General features: G+C 37.1%; 2 protein-coding genes across 4 annotated transcripts; both read right to left on the bottom strand.

Moving 5' to 3' along the window:
* Positions 1 to 1,490: 1,490 nt before the first annotated feature.
* Positions 1,491 to 18,172, bottom strand: LOC109220669 (uncharacterized protein YacP). 2 transcript variants are annotated; one of them, XM_019385130.1, is made up of 10 exons: positions 17,560 to 18,172; positions 13,213 to 13,284; positions 13,002 to 13,126; positions 12,740 to 12,900; positions 12,216 to 12,285; positions 11,342 to 11,396; positions 10,615 to 10,702; positions 10,022 to 10,060; positions 8,002 to 8,048; positions 1,491 to 1,961 (listed from the first exon to the last, which is right to left on the bottom strand). In XM_019385130.1, the coding sequence occupies exons 1-8, from the start codon at positions 17,704 to 17,706 to the stop codon at positions 10,023 to 10,025; spliced, it is 756 nt and encodes a 251-aa protein (XP_019240675.1). In that variant the 5' UTR covers positions 17,707 to 18,172; the 3' UTR covers positions 1,491 to 1,961; positions 8,002 to 8,048; position 10,022. The 2 variants fall into 2 exon arrangements, with proteins under 2 accessions (XP_019240675.1, XP_019240674.1); XM_019385129.1 differs by having other exon boundaries at positions 10,619 to 10,702; positions 17,560 to 18,170.
* Positions 1,968 to 7,994, bottom strand: LOC109220670. 2 transcript variants are annotated; one of them, XR_002067142.1, is made up of 2 exons: positions 3,819 to 7,994; positions 1,968 to 3,690 (listed from the first exon to the last, which is right to left on the bottom strand). XR_002067142.1 is itself a non-coding variant. In XM_019385131.1 (2 exons), the coding sequence occupies exon 2, from the start codon at positions 5,268 to 5,270 to the stop codon at positions 4,470 to 4,472; it is 801 nt and encodes a 266-aa protein (XP_019240676.1). In that variant the 5' UTR covers positions 5,271 to 5,798; positions 5,943 to 7,994; the 3' UTR covers positions 1,968 to 4,469. The 2 variants fall into 2 exon arrangements, 1 of the variants encoding a protein (XP_019240676.1); XM_019385131.1 differs by having other exon boundaries at positions 1,968 to 5,798; positions 5,943 to 7,994.
* Positions 18,173 to 18,466: the final 294 nt, after the last annotated feature.

Consider the following 18,466-nt stretch of genomic DNA (forward strand, 5'->3'; position numbering starts at 1 on the left):
ATAACACTTTGTGCTACTTTTAACTACATATATAGCATGTTATAGACATGATCTGTTAATCATTATTTGTATTGTAAACTACATATATAGCATGATATATTATAACAGCGTGTTACGCCTTCGTTGTACTACTTTAAACTACATAATATAGCATGTCTAGACGATATTTTTAGTGTATTCATCCCTTGTATTCACAAAAGTGTTACGGATTAATATTTATATTAATTTAGAAGAAATACAAAAGTGATTTTTAATTTTGACCAAATGTGACCTGAAAAGAGACCAATATTTGGTCGCTAATTGTCCAGAAATTCAAATTAGCGACAAAGTTTGTCGCTAAATATTCCAGAAAATGTAAATTAGGCAGACCAACGAGTTGGTCGCTTAATATTAAATAGATTTAATTTATATTTTATATAATATTTAAATTAATAAGTATAATTGTTAAAACGTTAGAATTGGGTCCCAGCAATTAAGCGACCAAAGTCGGTCTCTATCTGGCTTCCCCTTTAGTAAGCGACAACTTTTTGTGCTAATTTTGAATTATATTTATTTATATTTTAATAAATTTTTTTTAAATAATAAATATAATTTATTTAATTTTATAAACTGGGTTCCCAAATTAGCGACCAAAGTTGGTCTTCTATCTGCCTTCCGCTTTACGTGAGCGACCCAACTTTGTCGCTAATTCTTGAATCTGACTATTTATTTATATTTTAAAATTTTATTTTAAATAATAATATAATTATTAAAATTTTATAAGTGGGTCCCACTTTAACGACCAACTTTGGTCGCTAATTTCAGCATTTCTTTGACCAAGCAAGTCTGACCAGTCCGGTCAACATTTTGACCAAATTAGCGACCAAAAAGCGACCAACCTTGGTCGCTAATGTATTTAAAATAATTATTTAATTATTTTCTCCAATTTAGCGACCAACGTTGGTCGCTTTTCCTGACAGACCAATTTTGGTCGCCAAATTTTGGTCGCTTTTTTCCGGATTTTTAGTAGTGAATCTACCATATTTCAGCTAGGGTATTATTGTCCATATTTAACCTCATAGTAGCTATTTTTCAATAACTGACTATTTTTCAATTATCAGTTTTAAAACGGGCTAGCCCATACTATTTTCACATAATGATAGGCCGAAGAAGACCCCTCAACCCTAAGAACATAAATCCACACCTAGTACTAGCAACTAAAAAGTCATACGTCCAGGTATATTCAGTTGTTAAATGCATGTTCCTATTATTTCCAAAAAGAATGAAAGGGTTGCAGAATATGATGCTCAAATCATCTAGTATTTTGTATCAATCATCACGTAATTCGTATTTTCAAAATCTTACCCTTTTCTTTTGCCTCCTATTATCCTTCTTGTACTGCAGTACACTAACTAGGTGTTACTCAGAATAAAATGACATAGAGTTGCAGCAGGAAATAAGTCTCAAAAAGTGATGGGACATTATGTTTGCAATACTAAAAACATCACAGCTAGAAGAATAAACTGATCCAACTTATATACCACTCCCTGAAATTAGAGGATGCTGTACAATGTAGAAGGATACTTTGTAAATACAACAATTTTTCTGAGACTAGTGTTGAATTAGCAAAAAGGAAAGCAAGAAGTAAATGTTTGCATCTCCTTGAGGTAAGCACGAAGTGGAGGATATAACCCACTGTTGAAGGCAGCATCAGCGCAATATGCATATACGCAGTTAATAATTTTTAGAAATGCATAAATTTATACTGATATCAAAACTACTGTCACAAAGTAGTGAGTGTAATGATGATTTTGCAATCCACTGGCTTAAAATTCTGGCTTCGTCTCGGATATTATCTCACGGGAAACTACTATCACCTGCGTGTCTCATTTTGAGAAAGCTGGTCCCTGAGGTCCTTGAGAGCATCCACAACTTCTGAATCAAGGTTGTGCTTTAGCAATTTACCTTGCATAGAAGTAGATCTGTAAAGAAAATCAATAGATCATGACACTATTAGCAATGCGCTAGATGTGAATAAAATTATATAATGTGCGAAATCAAGACTGCCATCGATTAGTCATACTATGACTTCCCATTACTAGTTTCACCAATTAGTTTGACAGCTGGAAAAGGAAAATGTGTCCTGAACTCGACAGTTATATATGGGTGATGAGATTGAAATGTCCGCTATATTCTTCAAATGATAACTTTTTCAAGGGGTGGGGTGAAACAGAAAGCGATAACAAAAACTAAGCAACATCACTACCCCATTTCCAATTTTATTGCGCAAATACAATCATAAATGTGAATTGACAAACTTTTTTCATAAAAAATTGTGATTATGTGTCCTGAGTTAAAACTAAACTCCAAGAAAATAATTCACAACAAAACAATTGCCTCTCAGTTTAGCTTAAAGGCAGTTTTGTGAGGTGCGTACTGTTAAAAGTCTTTTAGTTCTGGGGTAAATTTGTTTTTTTTTTGTTTTAAATAAACATTATATTCTATTGATACCAAAAAACATGTACAATGAAGTCCGAGGAATAGCTTTGACGGGCTACTCCAAATATATATCACACTCTTCTTCTATCAATTCCAATGTCTATCTATCCTATAATCATTCCCAGATTGACACAAATAGCATTTCAGTTCTTACATCAAGGATCTCCTAGTGGTCATTGTATCAGCTAACTATCCATGGAAACCAGTTCAACTGTTGCAGTGCTCTTTTCCACTTGGCTATGTCCTTTCCTCTGGTGTGCAGGTGCAGTACTATCTCCCTGCAGATTTTAGAAGCATCAAATCCAGCTTGTTCAAATCTAATCTTGTTCCTCTCTCTCCAAATCAATGCAACAATCATGGCAAACACACAGCTGGTAATAGCACTTGCTCCTGCTCTTGGCTTTTTTGCATGCTCATTCCAATTCTGTGTTCCAATCACCAATTCTCTTATTATACCCCAACCACGAACATAACCTGGACCACAATTGCTTTGTAATGTGGCTAAATGATTTCAGGCTATGTCCATAGAATGCACAGGCGGTAGGAATTTGGATGCCAATCTTCACCAGTCTTTCCACTGTGGCTAGTCTATGTTGTGCTGCAAGCGATAGAATGAATTTATATCTGAGATGGATGCTTGTGTGCAGCATCAAACTCTTCCATTCAGCTCTGGGATATGTTGGTATCAGCTTCAGATACATCTGCTTTATCTGGAACTTTGTATTAGTAGACATGGATTGTAGCCTGTTGTGGATGCCTCCTTGAAGTTGTTGGTGCTCCATAATCAAGTTCCTGCCATCTAATATTTTCCTCACCACCCAAGATGCAGTCTTTGGTGTAGTCATTGTTTTTAAGTCCTTGTTTTTTATATAGAAGCTATGTACCTACATTACCAATAGGCAATCCTTCTTTCGTGCTATATCTCATAAGTGTTTTATGATTGCTGCTTTATTCCATAGTTTGATGTCCCAGTACATTGAGCCCTCCAGCAGCTATTGGCTTGCATACCCTCTCCCATGCCACTAGTGCTCCCTTAGAAATAGAAGCAGCACCGGTCCATAGGAAAGTTTTACATATTGTCACAGTTAACTTCGTAACCTTCTTTGGGAATACAAATATCTGTGCCCAGTAGGTTTGAATACCAAAGATGACAGCCTTTATCCGTTGACATCTACCAGCATAAATAAGAGCTTAGCCGACCAGCAGGTGATCCTTGCAATAATTTTCTCAATAAGTGATAGATATTGGTGAACAAATAGCCTTTTTGAGTCTAAAAGAATCCCCAAGTACTTGAAAGGAAGCTTTCCTTCAGAAAAGTCTGAGTTGCAAGGATTTCCTACCTCAAGGATGATGAAATTCCAGCCATGTATATAGCACTCTTATCCACATTTGCCTCCAGTTCAGAAACAACGGAGAATCTGTGGAAAGCAACATTCAAGATCCTTATAGATTCAATATCAGCTCTGCAGTACATCAGGAGATCATCTGCAAAAGAAATATGTGTACTATTTAACTTCCTGCACCTAGGATAAAAGTTAAAGTCCCCATTCTTGTGTAATTGGCCCAATTATCTTCCCAAGTACTCCATTGCAATGGCAAATAAGTATGGAGACATTGGATCTCCTTGTCTAATCCCCTTTTGCCTTTGAAAGGTGTGGTTAGGCCTCCATTAAGCATCAAAGAGTACGATAATGTAATAACACATGCCATTATCCACTTCACAAACTTGAAGGGAAAACCAAGATCAACAAGCATTCTTCTGAGAAATCCCCATTCAAGAGTATCATAAGCATTCCTCAAGTCTACCTTCAACATACATCTAGGTGAGATACCCTTTCTGTAGTACCCTTTAAACAGCTCATGACTAAGTAAGATATATCATCAATAATACACCTTGGGAATGTCCAATCAAACCATCAAGAACAGTCTTGATTCTTCTAGCGATGACTTTAAGGATGACCTTATACAAGGTAGCACAGCATGCAATAGGCCTATAGTACTTGACTGTTGAAGTGTGTTGGGACTTTAGGTACTAAAGTGATTGCTGTAGTATTTATCATCCTAGGTAGACTACAAGTATTAAAGAAGTTCTTAACAGCTGCAAAGAGGTCCTCCTTCACTATGTTCCAGTTTCTAGTGAAGAATTCAATAGGAAACCCATCAACATCTCGTGCTTTATCCCTGGGCATGTCCCACATTGCTGCAGTGATTTCCACATCAGTTACTTCGTGTATCAAGTCTCTCTGTTGTGGCACAGTTAAACATGGTGCATCCTTGATTATAGTTGTGTTTGCACAAGGCAGTTCAGTAGCACAATCACCCATCAAGGATCTAAAGACTCTAATAAACTCCTGCTCAACCAGTTTTGGATCAGTAACCTTTATCCATGTGTCAGTATATATAGAGGTTATACTATTCTGGCTGGATCTGATGTTCCATTGGGCATGGAAGTATTTAGTATTAGCATCACCACACTCAATCCAACATGCCCTAGATTTCTGTCTCGGAACTTGCTCCTCAATATTACTCCATTTCTCAATGTCAGCTAGTGTGTCTTTTTCTAGATCAAACAGGTTCTGGGCTAAAGGATCTTGCTGTACCTGGTCCTGGACAATAGCCAATCTCTCTCTTGCCTGCTTAAGTTTTTGCTTGTAGGAAGCCATATAAGCATTAGAAGCTTGCAGTTGCACCTTCATAACCTTCAGCTTGCACCAGACCTGTTGCATAGGTGTGCTAGTATGATTTTGTTGCCACACTTGCTGAATAATACTCTGGAATTGTGGAAGATCCATGACATTTGTGTATAGCCTAAATGGCTTAGGATGTAATAGTTTCTATCCACCACATTTGATTAGGATAGGGGAATGATCAGAAACTGAAGGCTTCAAAAAGTCTGCCTCCACTTGACCATATCGTTGTATCCATTGATAATTTCCCAGAGCCCAATCTATCTTGCTATACACTCTTGAATCAGTTCCTTGTTTGGTTGTCCAAGTAAAGTGCCACCCTTTAGCTCTAAGGGGGGTAAGCTGCAGAAAGTCAATCACATCTTTGAATCCCTGTGTTACAGGGGATCCTATTCTATCATCAGAAGATAGGACATTGTTAAAATCTCCACTAAGTAGCCATGGGATATGAGCCTGCACATAAGATCCCCCTATAAAGTCTCCCTTTGCTGGCGATCATTCTGGGCATATATGATGCTGAGATATGTTGTAAACTAAGTTCTGGTATCGTCCACTGGATAATGGATGAATTGATCTGTAGTTTGAATCATCTAAATCTGAACATGAGCATGAGCTCTCGACGGAATCCAAATCCTACCATTAGCAGCAAGAGAATAGTTACAACAAACATTCCACTCCAGGGCAATCTTTTTGTATTTTCTTAGCCTAATGTTCTTTAACTCTGGTTTCAATACACCCCATTATATCTACCTTATTTTTAGCCAGAAAGATTTTTACCTCCTTCTACTTATGGGCCTGGTTCAGGCCCCTGGTATTCCAAGTGGCGATGATCATGGGGGCTTGTGAATTGGAGAGCATGTTGGACCTGGATCCACCTGTTGCCCTCTTCTCCCAGCATGCCTTGGCTCAGCAGCTGCCTTCCCTTTGTCATTGTAGTGCATCATTTCGATAACAGGATCACAGTGTGTGGCACTCTGTATAGTCTCCCCATCTTTGCCATGACAAGGCACAGGAGCATCATGTGATACAGGGTCCATATTCCTTCTAGCAAAACCAGTGCATTCAGGCAGATTAGAAGGGCTTGTTTGCAGAGCATCATCACTATGTGGCTCTGGAGCATTACCAGCATTCACTTCTGGTTTCTTCACCGGCCATGCCTGCTTTATAGTCCTTGCTGGCTTCTTTGCTCTTCTTCTCTTCCTCCTTGGCCTTTCACCTTCCTGGTGATCCTCCCCTTCATCACAGCACTTGTTGTGCCAACATTCAGAGGAATCATGTCCAAATTTCAGACAATCATTATAAAAAAAAGTGTCTCCAATTCTGTATCATAGGGCCAAAAGGTGACTCTATCTCTAGCTGGTTTGGAAGAGGATATGCAGCATCTATCTCCACAAGAACCCTAGCATATGATATCTACTCATAGTGAGCAGTGAACTTATCAGTGTATAGGGATTTTCCTACAACACTGCCATTTTGCTTAAAACCTGAGTCGCCCAATACCTTACTAGTAAACTAGGGAATCTCAACCAAACCGGCACTATGCTTAGAATGTCTCTATTGAATGAGAAGTCAATTTCCCATAGCCTCAGCACCATTAGTTTGTTTCTAAAGGTATATGGCCCTGGCTGTAGTACTTGATCCATATCGGCTATGGTGTGAAATTTGAAAATACAATATCCCTCGGAGTGAATTCAGATATGAGGTTTAGTGACAAAATTCCACACGTTCACGGCAAAACTCTCCATAGCTTTTTCATAAGGATTCTCTCCTATTATGTACCCAATTAGCAAGGTTTTCCAATAATCTGCCTGGGATTGTAAATCTTCCTTGCTCAATTTGACAATTCGTTTACCATCACTATCAGTTGGAGGAACAAAAGACAAGGGTTTACCCATTTGTGAGCAGCGATTCCCTCATACAATGTCAGCTGCTGTAGGAGTTGGTTTCCCCGACCCACCCGCTTCAGAGTACTATAATCGCTGAGCTGCCTGTAGTGTTGTTCCTTCCGCTTTGACAGATTGAAGTTGCACATCACCTTCAGAAAGCTAGTTTCATGAACTTCCTCAATAGATTGGTATTTCTGCGGTAGAAAACTCCCAAATGTGAGTGGTGGTAGTTCCTTTTGTATGTCATTTGCTGGAGTGATTAGCTTCCCCGACTGCAAATTGGTGTCCTGCACAGTTTTCCGGCGACGAGCCATCGTTTTCCGGTCACAATCGCATTCCTTGCTATTGTGCGCCGAGACCAATGGTTAACGTGCGCCCTTGATCCTTGATTCAGGGTAAACTTGTTTGTCAGGCATAAAGTAGCATTTTCTTTGTCATATCAAAAGAGACAAGAACTGACTGGAAAGTCATTAGACTTCATTAACATGCTAGACTTTACATTCTTAGTGGCTTAGCTGAGGACTAGGGGCTCAAGCGGTCAAGTACTAAATGACTTCTACCTACTTGCCGTAAGAAAGATGAAGGATTCTGCAATGTCCTTCCAAACCTCAACTAGAATGAGCATAAAGTCTTAATCACAAAAAATGACTTTAAAACAACTTTAAACAGGTTCAAAAGTCATATATATTATTAAAAACTCTCTTTAAAATAGCTTGGCACCTTATATGCTTTACAACAAAAAAGTGTAAGGTAAGTACAAGAACATATAATTGCAAACTAGCGTCCCCTGTTTTAAATATATTTCATTGAAAGGTAAAGAAGAATATGGAAAATGTGAGTGCCGTCAAGCTTTTGCAAATACCATTCAGATGAATCTTTTTCCCACCCAACGAGGTGGGGAATCTCCAGATTCGAGAAGAAATGAAAGAAATTCAAGCTACGCAACATACCTATGTTCCCGCAGCATTCTCTCAACCTCCTTATGTGAAGCTTTGATCTACATTATCTCAAAGGATCAGAGAAATAACATCAGAAATAGGGAGCAGATTATACATAGCAGTAGTTGTTATTTCTAGCGCAAACACTTTATCAGAACATTCAAGCACCTATTCTTCATATCCATGAGATAATACATTTGTTAGACAATTTGAACTAAGACAAAGTAGGAAAAGGTGCCAAAGCCTACAGTGGTCTATTCTTTGGTCTCTAGTCCAAATGTAAGATAGACTCAAAAGAAGACTATTCTACAGAGTTGTAGAGGTATTGTACAAAAAACAATTTTATCAGTAAGTTCTTCTACACAATACATAAGGGACAGAAGAAAACTTTACAGAACAGTATCACATAAGCTCTTATACTATTATTACTCTGATCTAGGCCCGTGAACTTCCTTTTCGGACTCAACAAACCCCTTTCCTTAAGTTTAGCCCATTAAGCTGAGGATCAACTCTTGTATTTTTCCATTAGAAAGAAATGGAGAAGGAAAGAAGATACAAAAGAGGATCAAGAAAGGGAAAAAGGGGAAAGAAAAAGAAAGAGAATTACAAATATTAAAGAACTATAAACAATGAGATATTTTGGAAAAGAAAAAGGAAGCCTCTGAACACGAACATCCCTTTTTTATGTTGGACCCTATGGTCCATTAAATTTAACAGGAAAGCGACACGTAACCTCTTAATACTATTTTACTATCCCTTATAAAATAAATGAAGCTATATTACTATCATCTATGACGTCAGTTCTTTTTTTTTTTAACTCAAGGAGCTCCTTTGATAACAAGGCCGTTATAAGTTGAGGGGCAACAAATTTCCCGAAGGAAAGGAGATGGAGAAGGAAACAAGCAAAGTCTTCAACTTGCTTTGCATTTTTAATTCTGTTTAATTTTTTGGAAAATTTCATTTCTTTAATTTTCTTTTTCCATCGCCGAAGACTAGAAATACATTTTGTTTTACTGGGAACTACACAGATAAGGAACAATAGGCCTGCACATCATAAGTTTTGTTATGTAGAGTATTACTTGGTAAGGTACAATAATAGTTGAATGGACCAGGCTAGAAGCAGGGTGCATATTGCGAACTAGGATGTTTAGTTTGAGACATGTCCCACACCAATGATTGTGTTCTGGAGCAATACCTCTCCTGGTTTCACAAGACTGAAGGTTTCTGAAATTTCAGAATATTTTCCAATTCAGTCATGAGTTAGCCAGATTAGTAATAATTAGTTTCAGAAGAAAATGACCAATCCAATCATTGCCCACCCACAAGCTTTTCCTTTATGTTCTTAAATGATCAAATTGCCATAGCATGGAGCCATAGACCAAGCTAACTTAACTACACAGGGTGCACTGATGCTGGTCATGTTTGACTTTGACAAGACAAAACCTCCCCACAAGTAGATAAACAGAATTTGGAATCCTGTGGAAAATCATACTACCCGCTACAAGATTGACCCTGGGACCCAAGCAGCAAGTGGAGCTAAGAGTTAGACTCAATTGTTTTTCAGTTCAAAGAAATAATAAGGATAAAGGACCACTGCGATCTCCTCAATCGTAACTCTTACAAGCTAACCAAACATCTTGCAACGCAGATCATAACATAAGGTTATACTAAGGGAGGGAAGTAAAAAGTGAAAAATGAAAAAATATTGAAGAAACTTATTATCCTTTACTTCGGGTAAGTAGTGAAGTGAGAAAGGAAGAAAAATTGAAGAAACTTATTTTCCTTTACTTCGGGTAAGGAGTACGGAATAGAATACATACAAACTTTTCTTCTCACTCAACGAAATAAAGCCCAAGTAAAACAAAACAAACTTTTATTATCTTTGCTCTTCATTATGCAGAAGAAACAAGAGAGAAATTATTGAACTCCCAACTTCCTTTTCCTTCTGTTTCGAGACATAAAGTAACAAAGCAAATTGACAGATGAAAGGATTTATGCGAGTACAATGAAGAAGCTGATATTTGCACATTACCTCAGAGATTAATGCCTTGCAGCTCCAAACAAAAGCCCCCTGGTAAAACCGTCAAAGTTTGAACAAGGAAATCAGTCTCTACCCAAAGGATGTATAGGCTAGACTACTAGAGAATGAATGGTGATGAAAGGAGGCTGCTAACTGTGGCGGAAATAGCTATACATTTTACTTTTTTTGTTTTTTTTTTTATTTGAAACAGATAGCTAATCCTTTTACTTTCATAGAAGATTAGAGTACCAGAAAATGTTGAAATGCTTCAGTGCTATGATAAATATATAATCAGATTGGAGCAGAGGGAAAAGTTATTGGTGCACTTCAACTAGCATAAGAAAGATCCTGACATCTAAAACCAGCATGCAGATAACTCAAAATACCAGCTAAAGAAGTCTGTTTCTGCCTTCTGATTCAAGAGGTGATGTTAGTAATCATGCACCTTTTTTTTGTTTATTTGATAAGTAACACTAACAAAGAACTATTTAAATCCAGACAATGTCCTTTGAACAAATAGATGCAAAATGTGCAACTTGAAGTGGAGTAATAGTGGAACAAATTGTTCTTTTCCTTTTAGATCACATATCACAAGGTAGAAGTACCTACTGCTCCATAGGCTGCATGCTGCTGATTGTGATCAGATGTGACAACCCAGACTTTTGGACACCCATCCTCCCTCAATGCAACCACCTTTAAATGTTAAGGACAACAAATCGATCAGTGCATCATCAACAAATTATTACAGATAAAGGTATGTGAATCAAGCAAACCAGTTTCTGATATCCATTTTAAGGCCCCAGTTTTGCATCTAATGGTGGTGTTGCAAATCACAATAAAAATGGAGAGGTAACTTTCAAGTCCAACCATGCCCAATACTATTTCCCCTTCAACCTCTCGTGGTCCAAACTCTAATGTCAGCAACAGACTAGGAAATATTAGGACACATGAATACCATGCTTTAATTTGGAATAAACTACACATGGCGTATTTTTTATTTTTAAAAAAGGATGAGTACAGAAGTGCACCATCTTGATCCAATAAATGCAAAATTTTGACAGCAAAATCAGCACTGAACTTATGATACGGATAAAAAGGTAAGAACAGATGAACATCAACCCATACTAACTCAAAGCAACGATCCAACTTTTGTTTTTAACTTCTAATGCGAACTGAGCATTCATTTTGCAATTATTCTTGCAGAAAGACTCTACCATCAAAAAGGAGTATCAAGATAACAGACTTCTAGTACTACTTAAAGTCATTTACTCACCAACTTGACAATAAAAAAAGATAAATCTTCTCTAAAATTGAGCTTCATCACATTCTCACCTCCTTCTCAATCCATGCATCAGCACATGTTTCACTTGAGTATACTACATCAACACTGCAAAAGAAGTAGCTGGTCATGGAACTCTACCTCTAGACTGCATTCAATAGGACAAGAAGATACATAAATAAAGTGTCATTACAGATTGACCATTACAAGTTTGGTTTCTTAATCAAATAACCACCAACATGAAAAATATGATTATAAAATCAGATTTCTTCTTTAGATCACCTGAATATCTCAAAAGTGGAGAAAAAATAGACTGAAAATAACCATAATAAGAAAATTCTTGAAAGTATATTCAATTCAAGACTTAAAATCATTTTGTAATATTAAGCAACAATGAAGCAAGTGAATATGAAATAGACATGATATCGCATCAGGGCCCAAGAATATTTCACGAGCATGTGTCACTGATTTGCTATTTACAACCAATAGCATGCAGCATTAGTATGCAACAGCATATCCACATGTTACCTTAAGAAAGGAGGAAAAGAATCTGACTTCATAAGTTGAGACTACAACAATGACAGAACGAGCAGAAAAATAATAGCAAATTCTGCGTGTGTCCATCAGACAGAAATGCATCCAACAACAACAACTATGCTTCAGTCCCAAACAAGTTGGGGATCGGCTATATGAATCCTCACATTTTCATTTAAGCTCAACTCATATCATCAACATATCAAATAAAATAAAAGTAAAAAAATAAGTTAATTAGATATATAAATAATAGTAACTATAACAATAATATTAGAATTTTCCTTTAGCTCGAAAACCTATTCTCAACTACTAGTAGATATCACTTGTATCATACAGAAATATATCCACAGAACATAATTATGGGGTTGCTTTTGATTGTCTAATAGGAATTACCCCTCAAAGTTTTCCTTGTGTGTAGGTAGTCCAGACATCATGGCATCAAATACAACCACCACTTTCACCTCTGCAATATACTGAAATGAGATGGCGACATTTTAACCCATCGACAAGTGATTAGACATGAACAAAGTATACAAAGAACAACTAGTTGAGCATATGGGATTTATACCAGCTTATTTCGTATGCTAGATGCCAACTATCTGATGGAAAACAGAAGAAAACTCCAACATATAGCTTAGGAAGAAAAATATAACAAGTGTTAGAGAAAAGTCACCTCATAGAAAACAGTAGCAGAATTTGTATCTGATGACTAGTTCATAAAATACAACTATTAGAAGAAGGAATTCGCTTTTTCAAGTAATTCTTGAGATGCATATATCTGATTGAGAATCAAGAAAGTTAAGCTTATCCCAGCTGGAAACCTTTTATTCATGCAATTGTAGAGCCGGGCAAGACCACATGTGCTCTAACAAGCGTTTATGTGACAGAAACAGGCTCATTGAAGGGAAAAAACAAACCTCTTAGCAAACTGAATGATACAAGTTCATCAAGAAGCTTTTGACGAGCAATGTCAAGCATTCCATTCATAAAATGCTTCTTCAACTTTGGCCAATATCCACACACATTATATCCATCAACGAGCAAGACGGGAACAGCACCATCCAAGACCAGATTTGTACTACAGAAAGTTCAAGGAAAACAAGTAGCTTTTCAATTCACCCATTATGATGTCTACTGAATGGGAAAATTCATTCTAGACAAGACCTGGAAAAGACTTACTAGTATAGTGCTAAAGTAGGATCACGGTAGATCTCTTCATCTTCTGGCAGTTCTTCCTTCTCCACCCTCTTCTTACGATAACTGGTAGCAGGCTTCGGTGTACTGGACTTTCTCTTTTGGAAGTCCTAAAGGATTTTTCCACAACATGAATTGCTGAAAGGGATCGACAAAATATATTTATAGGCTCCATTGATATTAACTGAAGACTGACCTTCCATAATCTTAGGAACTGCAAATTCTGCTTCAAGTTTGATGTAATCCTTGGAGGAGGTGTCTCAGTATCCTATTTGAAGAAGTAAAGTTCGTAAGATTCAAATGACTTAGCTGGACATTCAAATTAAACAGTGATCTTTTCATTTCTAGGTGGAATTATTAAAGTATTTTAAAAATTGTAAAAAGTAAGCAAATATCGTTTAAAACACTGGGAAAGATTGGCGAACTAGGACTGAATTCCACTCAAAGGATTACCACATGGTTTGGTATCCCATGCCATCCAAACAACAGTTTGCTGTAATTAGTTCTCAGCAACGGTCAATTTGTGTCCAATTTAAGAATTTCTCAATTTGTTCTTTTTTTTAAAGGTAATGAGATTTTCTCAATTATACTTTTGATTGATTCCCAGATAACTTTTCAATTGACCAGCTCCAGCACTCAATGAAAATTTTGCTCAAAATCCACTTCTAGCACTTGCATAGCCAGAAGAGCATTTTCCATCGCTTCAAAACAAATGGACTATCTGTAAATTTGACAAAGCTAGCTAGTGTTTCTTCATGCATCTATCCTTTCTGATAACTCACCTTATCCAAGACATCACAAATATTGTACTACTTGTTAACAAGGAAGCCATTTAGAGAACTTCAAGAAGAAGAAAAAAATTCTTTTGGTAAAAAAATGATGCCAAGTTCTGTACATTTCTATCCTATGACTATGGTATCGGAAACAAAGTACTACTTCTCTTCCAACTGCTGAATAATGAATGAGCGTTTAGGGTACTTATATTTTGAGATTTCCAGGGGTCATGATCAAAACAAAACTTTGCATCATATCCCATTACCCATATATTAGCTATCTTTCCTTGTTACTCCTTAAGTCCAATTATACAATCTTCCCTCTAGTTTGTAATTACAAGTGCTTTACTTCATAGACCTAGTAATTTTTTACATTCTAAAATAAAGTACAACCAACCAGACAACCTAAATCTATAGTAGATTTTATTTCCTTTCTCTTTGTTGATCGAAATCTCTATAACAATTTAGAACTGATGATTCTCTAGATTAAATACGATACGAAATTTTGATTTTTCGAAATTTGACATAACGTTATAGATTTTTATTTATTTATTTACTCTTAATTTCTAAAACAATGGCAACAATTTGTACAACGAATTTGTTATGATAAAAGAAAACTATGTCGGAAAGAAATTAAAGATTTACAATAAGGACAAAGCAGAAAGTAAGAGGAGATGCACGGATGCCCCAGTGAGGAAGTGTGAGAGGTTGACCATGGTGGGTCTAAGGAGAGGTAGAGGTAGACCAAAGAAGTATTTGGGAGATGTGATTAGACAGGATATGGCACATTTTCAGCTTACTGAGGACATGACCTTCGATAGGAGGGTATGGAGGTCTAGAATTAGAGTGGGAAGGTTAGTAGGTTGTCGAGCGTACTTCCCCTTATCAGTAGTACTAATATTATTCTCGTTTCCCTTAGTCTTAAATTTCTATTACTACCTGATGTTTCTTATGTTTAGGCTCTCTTATTATCTTGTTGTTAATGCTTCTTTTTCCATGTCTTCTTCGCCATCGTATTTCATTTAAACTGCTATGATTTTTGCTTTCCTTCAGCCGAGGGACTATTGAAAACAGCCTCTCTACCTGCACAAGATAGGGGTAAGATCTGCGTACACACTTCCATCCCCACACCCCACTTATAGGATTACACTGAGTATGTTGTTGTTGTTATATAAACTACAAAGCAATAAGTATCTTTAAATTAATTGGTTTATAACTAAAAAGCAGTCCAACAGAGAAAGAAAATCCTCTTGATGAAATATTGAAATATAGTGGAGGTTAGTTTAAAACTAAAATTAACGAGGTAATCGGAATATTATAATTTAGAGGGAAAGGAAGGTTAAATTTATTGTGGTGGCATCAATTAGATAGTGGGGGAAGACTCGGAACACTTCCGAGTCGTGATGGAGTTGCACCAGGGATCAACTCTTAGCCCATTCCTATTTGCCTCGATGATGGATGAGTTGACGCGACATATCTAAGTAAAGGTGTCTTGGTGCATGTTATTTACATATAATATAGTGTTGATTAACGAGAAGTGAAGCGATGTGAATGCTAGAGGTTTGGAGGCAGACCCTAGAGTCTAAAGGTTTCAGGTTGAGCAGGACTAAAACAGAATATTTGGAGTGCAAGTTCAGTGACGTGACCCAGGAGACAGGCGTGGAGGTGAGGCTGTATACACAAGTCATCCCCAAGAGAAATAGTTTTAAGTATCTTGGGTCAATTATTCAAGGTAATGGGAAAATCGACGAGGATGTCACCTACCGTATTGGGGTGGCATGGATGAAATGGAGGCTCGCATCCAGCGTCTTATGTGATAAGAATGTACTGCCAAGACTTAAAGGTAAGTTCTAGAAAGTGGTTGTTAGATCGACTATGTTGTATGGGGTGAAGTACTGGCTAGTCAAGACGTTCCAGGTTCAGAAGATTAAAGTAGCAAAAATGAAGACGCTGAGATGGATGTGTGCATACTAAGAGAGATATGATTAGGAATAAAGATATTTGAGGTATGGTTGGAGAGGTATATGTGGAGAACAAGATGAGGGAAGTGACGCTGAGATGTTTTGGGCATGTGAAAAAGAGAGGCACAAATGCCCCAGTGACGAGGTGCGAAAGGTTGGTTATGGTGGGTCCAATGAGAGGTAAAGGTAGGCCGAAGAAGATCTAGAGTGAGGTGATCAAGCAGGACAAGGCACATCTTCAACTTACCGAGTACATGACCCTCGATAGGAGGATGTGGCAGTCGAGGATTAAGGTAGTGGATTAGTTAGTAGTCAAGCGTTTTTCTTTTCCATATCTGTATCTCGTTCCCTTACTATAGTACTAGTGTTATTCTCGTATTTCCCATTCGTAGATGTTATTATTACATGTTATTTATTTTGCTTCGATTTTCTAATTTTGCCGGCGCTATAAATGTTTCTTTTCTAAAGCTTCTCCATTTCCGTATTTCTTTATCGTCTGCTGTGACCATGCTTTCTTTAAGCCGAGGGTCTATCGGAAATAATTTTTCTACCTTCACAAGGTAGGGTACGATCTGCATACATACTACCTTCCCTTGATACCACTTGTGGGATTACATTGGGTATGTTGTTATTGTTGTTGTTGAAGTCCCATTAACCTTTATATCTCTAAATTCGTATTATCCAAAACCAAAATGACAGTGGCTCCTTATCATTCTAGAACAGACACGATGCAACATCGCAACCAACTTCTCTGCTAACTCAAATGTGCCATTTATAATGTATTATGGGGACAAAGACGAGAAACTCTTTGCTGAATGTGGCTCATAACGGTCACCGGTGCATTTTCAATTGGAAGACACTGATTACCAAATGAGTATGACAACTCCGAGTGCTTTTTACAAAACTTCCCTCAAGAGAAATGATCGATCACTTTCCTTTTTCTAGTTGAGTATCCCCATATACTTAACATTAGTCCCTCAACCACAAAAAGTGATGTTCCATGTTTTAGGCTACTAAATGTTTATGAACATATATACTTAAAAAATGGACTAGATGACATATCATTTGAGTCATCAGTTCTTGCACCAGGCCCCAGTTTGTGAGTATTCAATCCCAGATAAAACACATTCCTAACCTGCACCCAAGAGTGTGGCCTAAGGGTCAAACGCTAGGAGATTTCTTCCCATTTGTCTAAAGCCTTGGTGAACAGAGTTATATGGTACATATTGCTGGTGGGAGGTAGCAGTTATCTCCGTGGAATTAGTCTAGCACACGCAAGTTGGCCCGAACACTACGGTTATAAAAAAAAAAAGTATGGCTTAGGGGTCAATAAAATGGATGAAAACCATTGGAGACCACGTTGAAATCTAACCAGAAAACCTAGGTGATCTGTTCTCACCCATCTAATCCTTGATGGGCAGAGTTACCTAGTACATGTGTATGATGAGGTAGTTGAGATATGCTCAAGCTGAACTAGATACCACGGTTGTCCAAAAATAAAATAAAAGAAGACATGTCTACCCTATTCATGCTCAGTGAAGAAATAATATCACTTTTAACCTACAGCCGAAATTATTTACATTCGGTAGTACAAAAGTGTATAAAATTTATATTTTTTTATATAACATACAGAAATTTATATACAAAAAATATACTTTTTTCCGGCTGTTACTTTTTAGAACGGCTATACAGTGGTAATCACCAATATATCCCAGTTCAAAAAAAGTAAGCACCAATATATCCCATTTCGAATAAACAAGATGTTACATTACATAAAAAGATTAGGAAAAGGAAGCAAGGAGAAACTACCTTAGGAGACGGAGTCTCGGAATTCTTGCTCTTCTTAGCCACAATTCTGGTAGCATAGTTGGGCTTGATATACCCATTACATTTACCACAGCCAATGTATGTCAATGCAAAGGCTGATAGTGATTCAGAGAAAGATATACCTTTCATGGGTGTAACACTACTTCATCATCATTTTTCATTTCTTGAATTCTGACCACAGAAATAACTCACTTTAAGATAAATCCTTCAAAATTCCCAAATCAGTTATCTTCTGAGTAACCAATTCTACTTTGCTCCTGCACTAGTACTATGTTCGTGAAATTTCAGTCCCCAGTACAATGAATCTAATTGCTATGTGATCGGTCTATTTTGCTTTCTACGTACAAATCTGGTGGAGTACAGCAAGCAGCTACCAGACCCCTGACTTGTTGAAGGAAAAAAGCAGAACTAATTAAAGATTTTTGCCATGTCGCGGATTATTGGAGTCGTGGCGTGAACATAGCCACCCGTTTCGTTTTCACAACCTGCCCACTTGCCAGTTGTTTCGGAATGGGGTTTTTTCTACTTGTCAGGCACCGTTCAACCGTGTTGGGGATTTATGGCGTAATACTTAGACCAAGGTGTTCATGGTTACTTTTAGGGAGAACTGTCAAATTTGTTCTTAGAATTATGCAAAATCACACAAATGTGTACTCATTTAGAGTTAGAGGTTGTTTGGCTAAGCTTATAAGCTGGTCAAATTAGGTTATAAATACTCTTTGGCTTGTCTACGCATTTGGTAAAGTTAAAAATACTTATAAGTCAAGTTAAGCTGGTCACCTTTCGCTTATGAATTTTTAGCTTATAAGCACTTTAAATTTAATCAAGATTTTTGCTATTTTATTCTTAAAATATTCTTTTTTTGAACAAAATTGTTACATCGATACTC

Source organism: Nicotiana attenuata, unplaced genomic scaffold (genome assembly GCF_001879085.1).
Source record: "Nicotiana attenuata strain UT unplaced genomic scaffold, NIATTr2, whole genome shotgun sequence".
NCBI classification, from domain to species: Eukaryota; Viridiplantae; Streptophyta; class Magnoliopsida; order Solanales; family Solanaceae; genus Nicotiana; species Nicotiana attenuata.

Coding starts and splice junctions, on each gene's coding strand:
- LOC109220670 (XM_019385131.1), bottom strand. CDS start 5,270: ATGGATCTTCCACAATTCCAGAGTATTATTCAGCAAGTGTGGCAACAA.
- LOC109220669 (XM_019385129.1), bottom strand. CDS start 17,706: ATGAAAGGTATATCTTTCTCTGAATCACTATCAGCCTTTGCATTGACA. Junction 10,703..11,341: donor ATGCATGGATTGAGAAGGAG/GTGAGAATGTGA, acceptor TAACATTTAAAG/GTGGTTGCATTGAGGGAGGA. Junction 1,962..8,001: donor AGAATGCTGCGGGAACATAG/GTATGTTGCGTA, acceptor TTTTCTTTACAG/ATCTACTTCTATGCAAGGTA.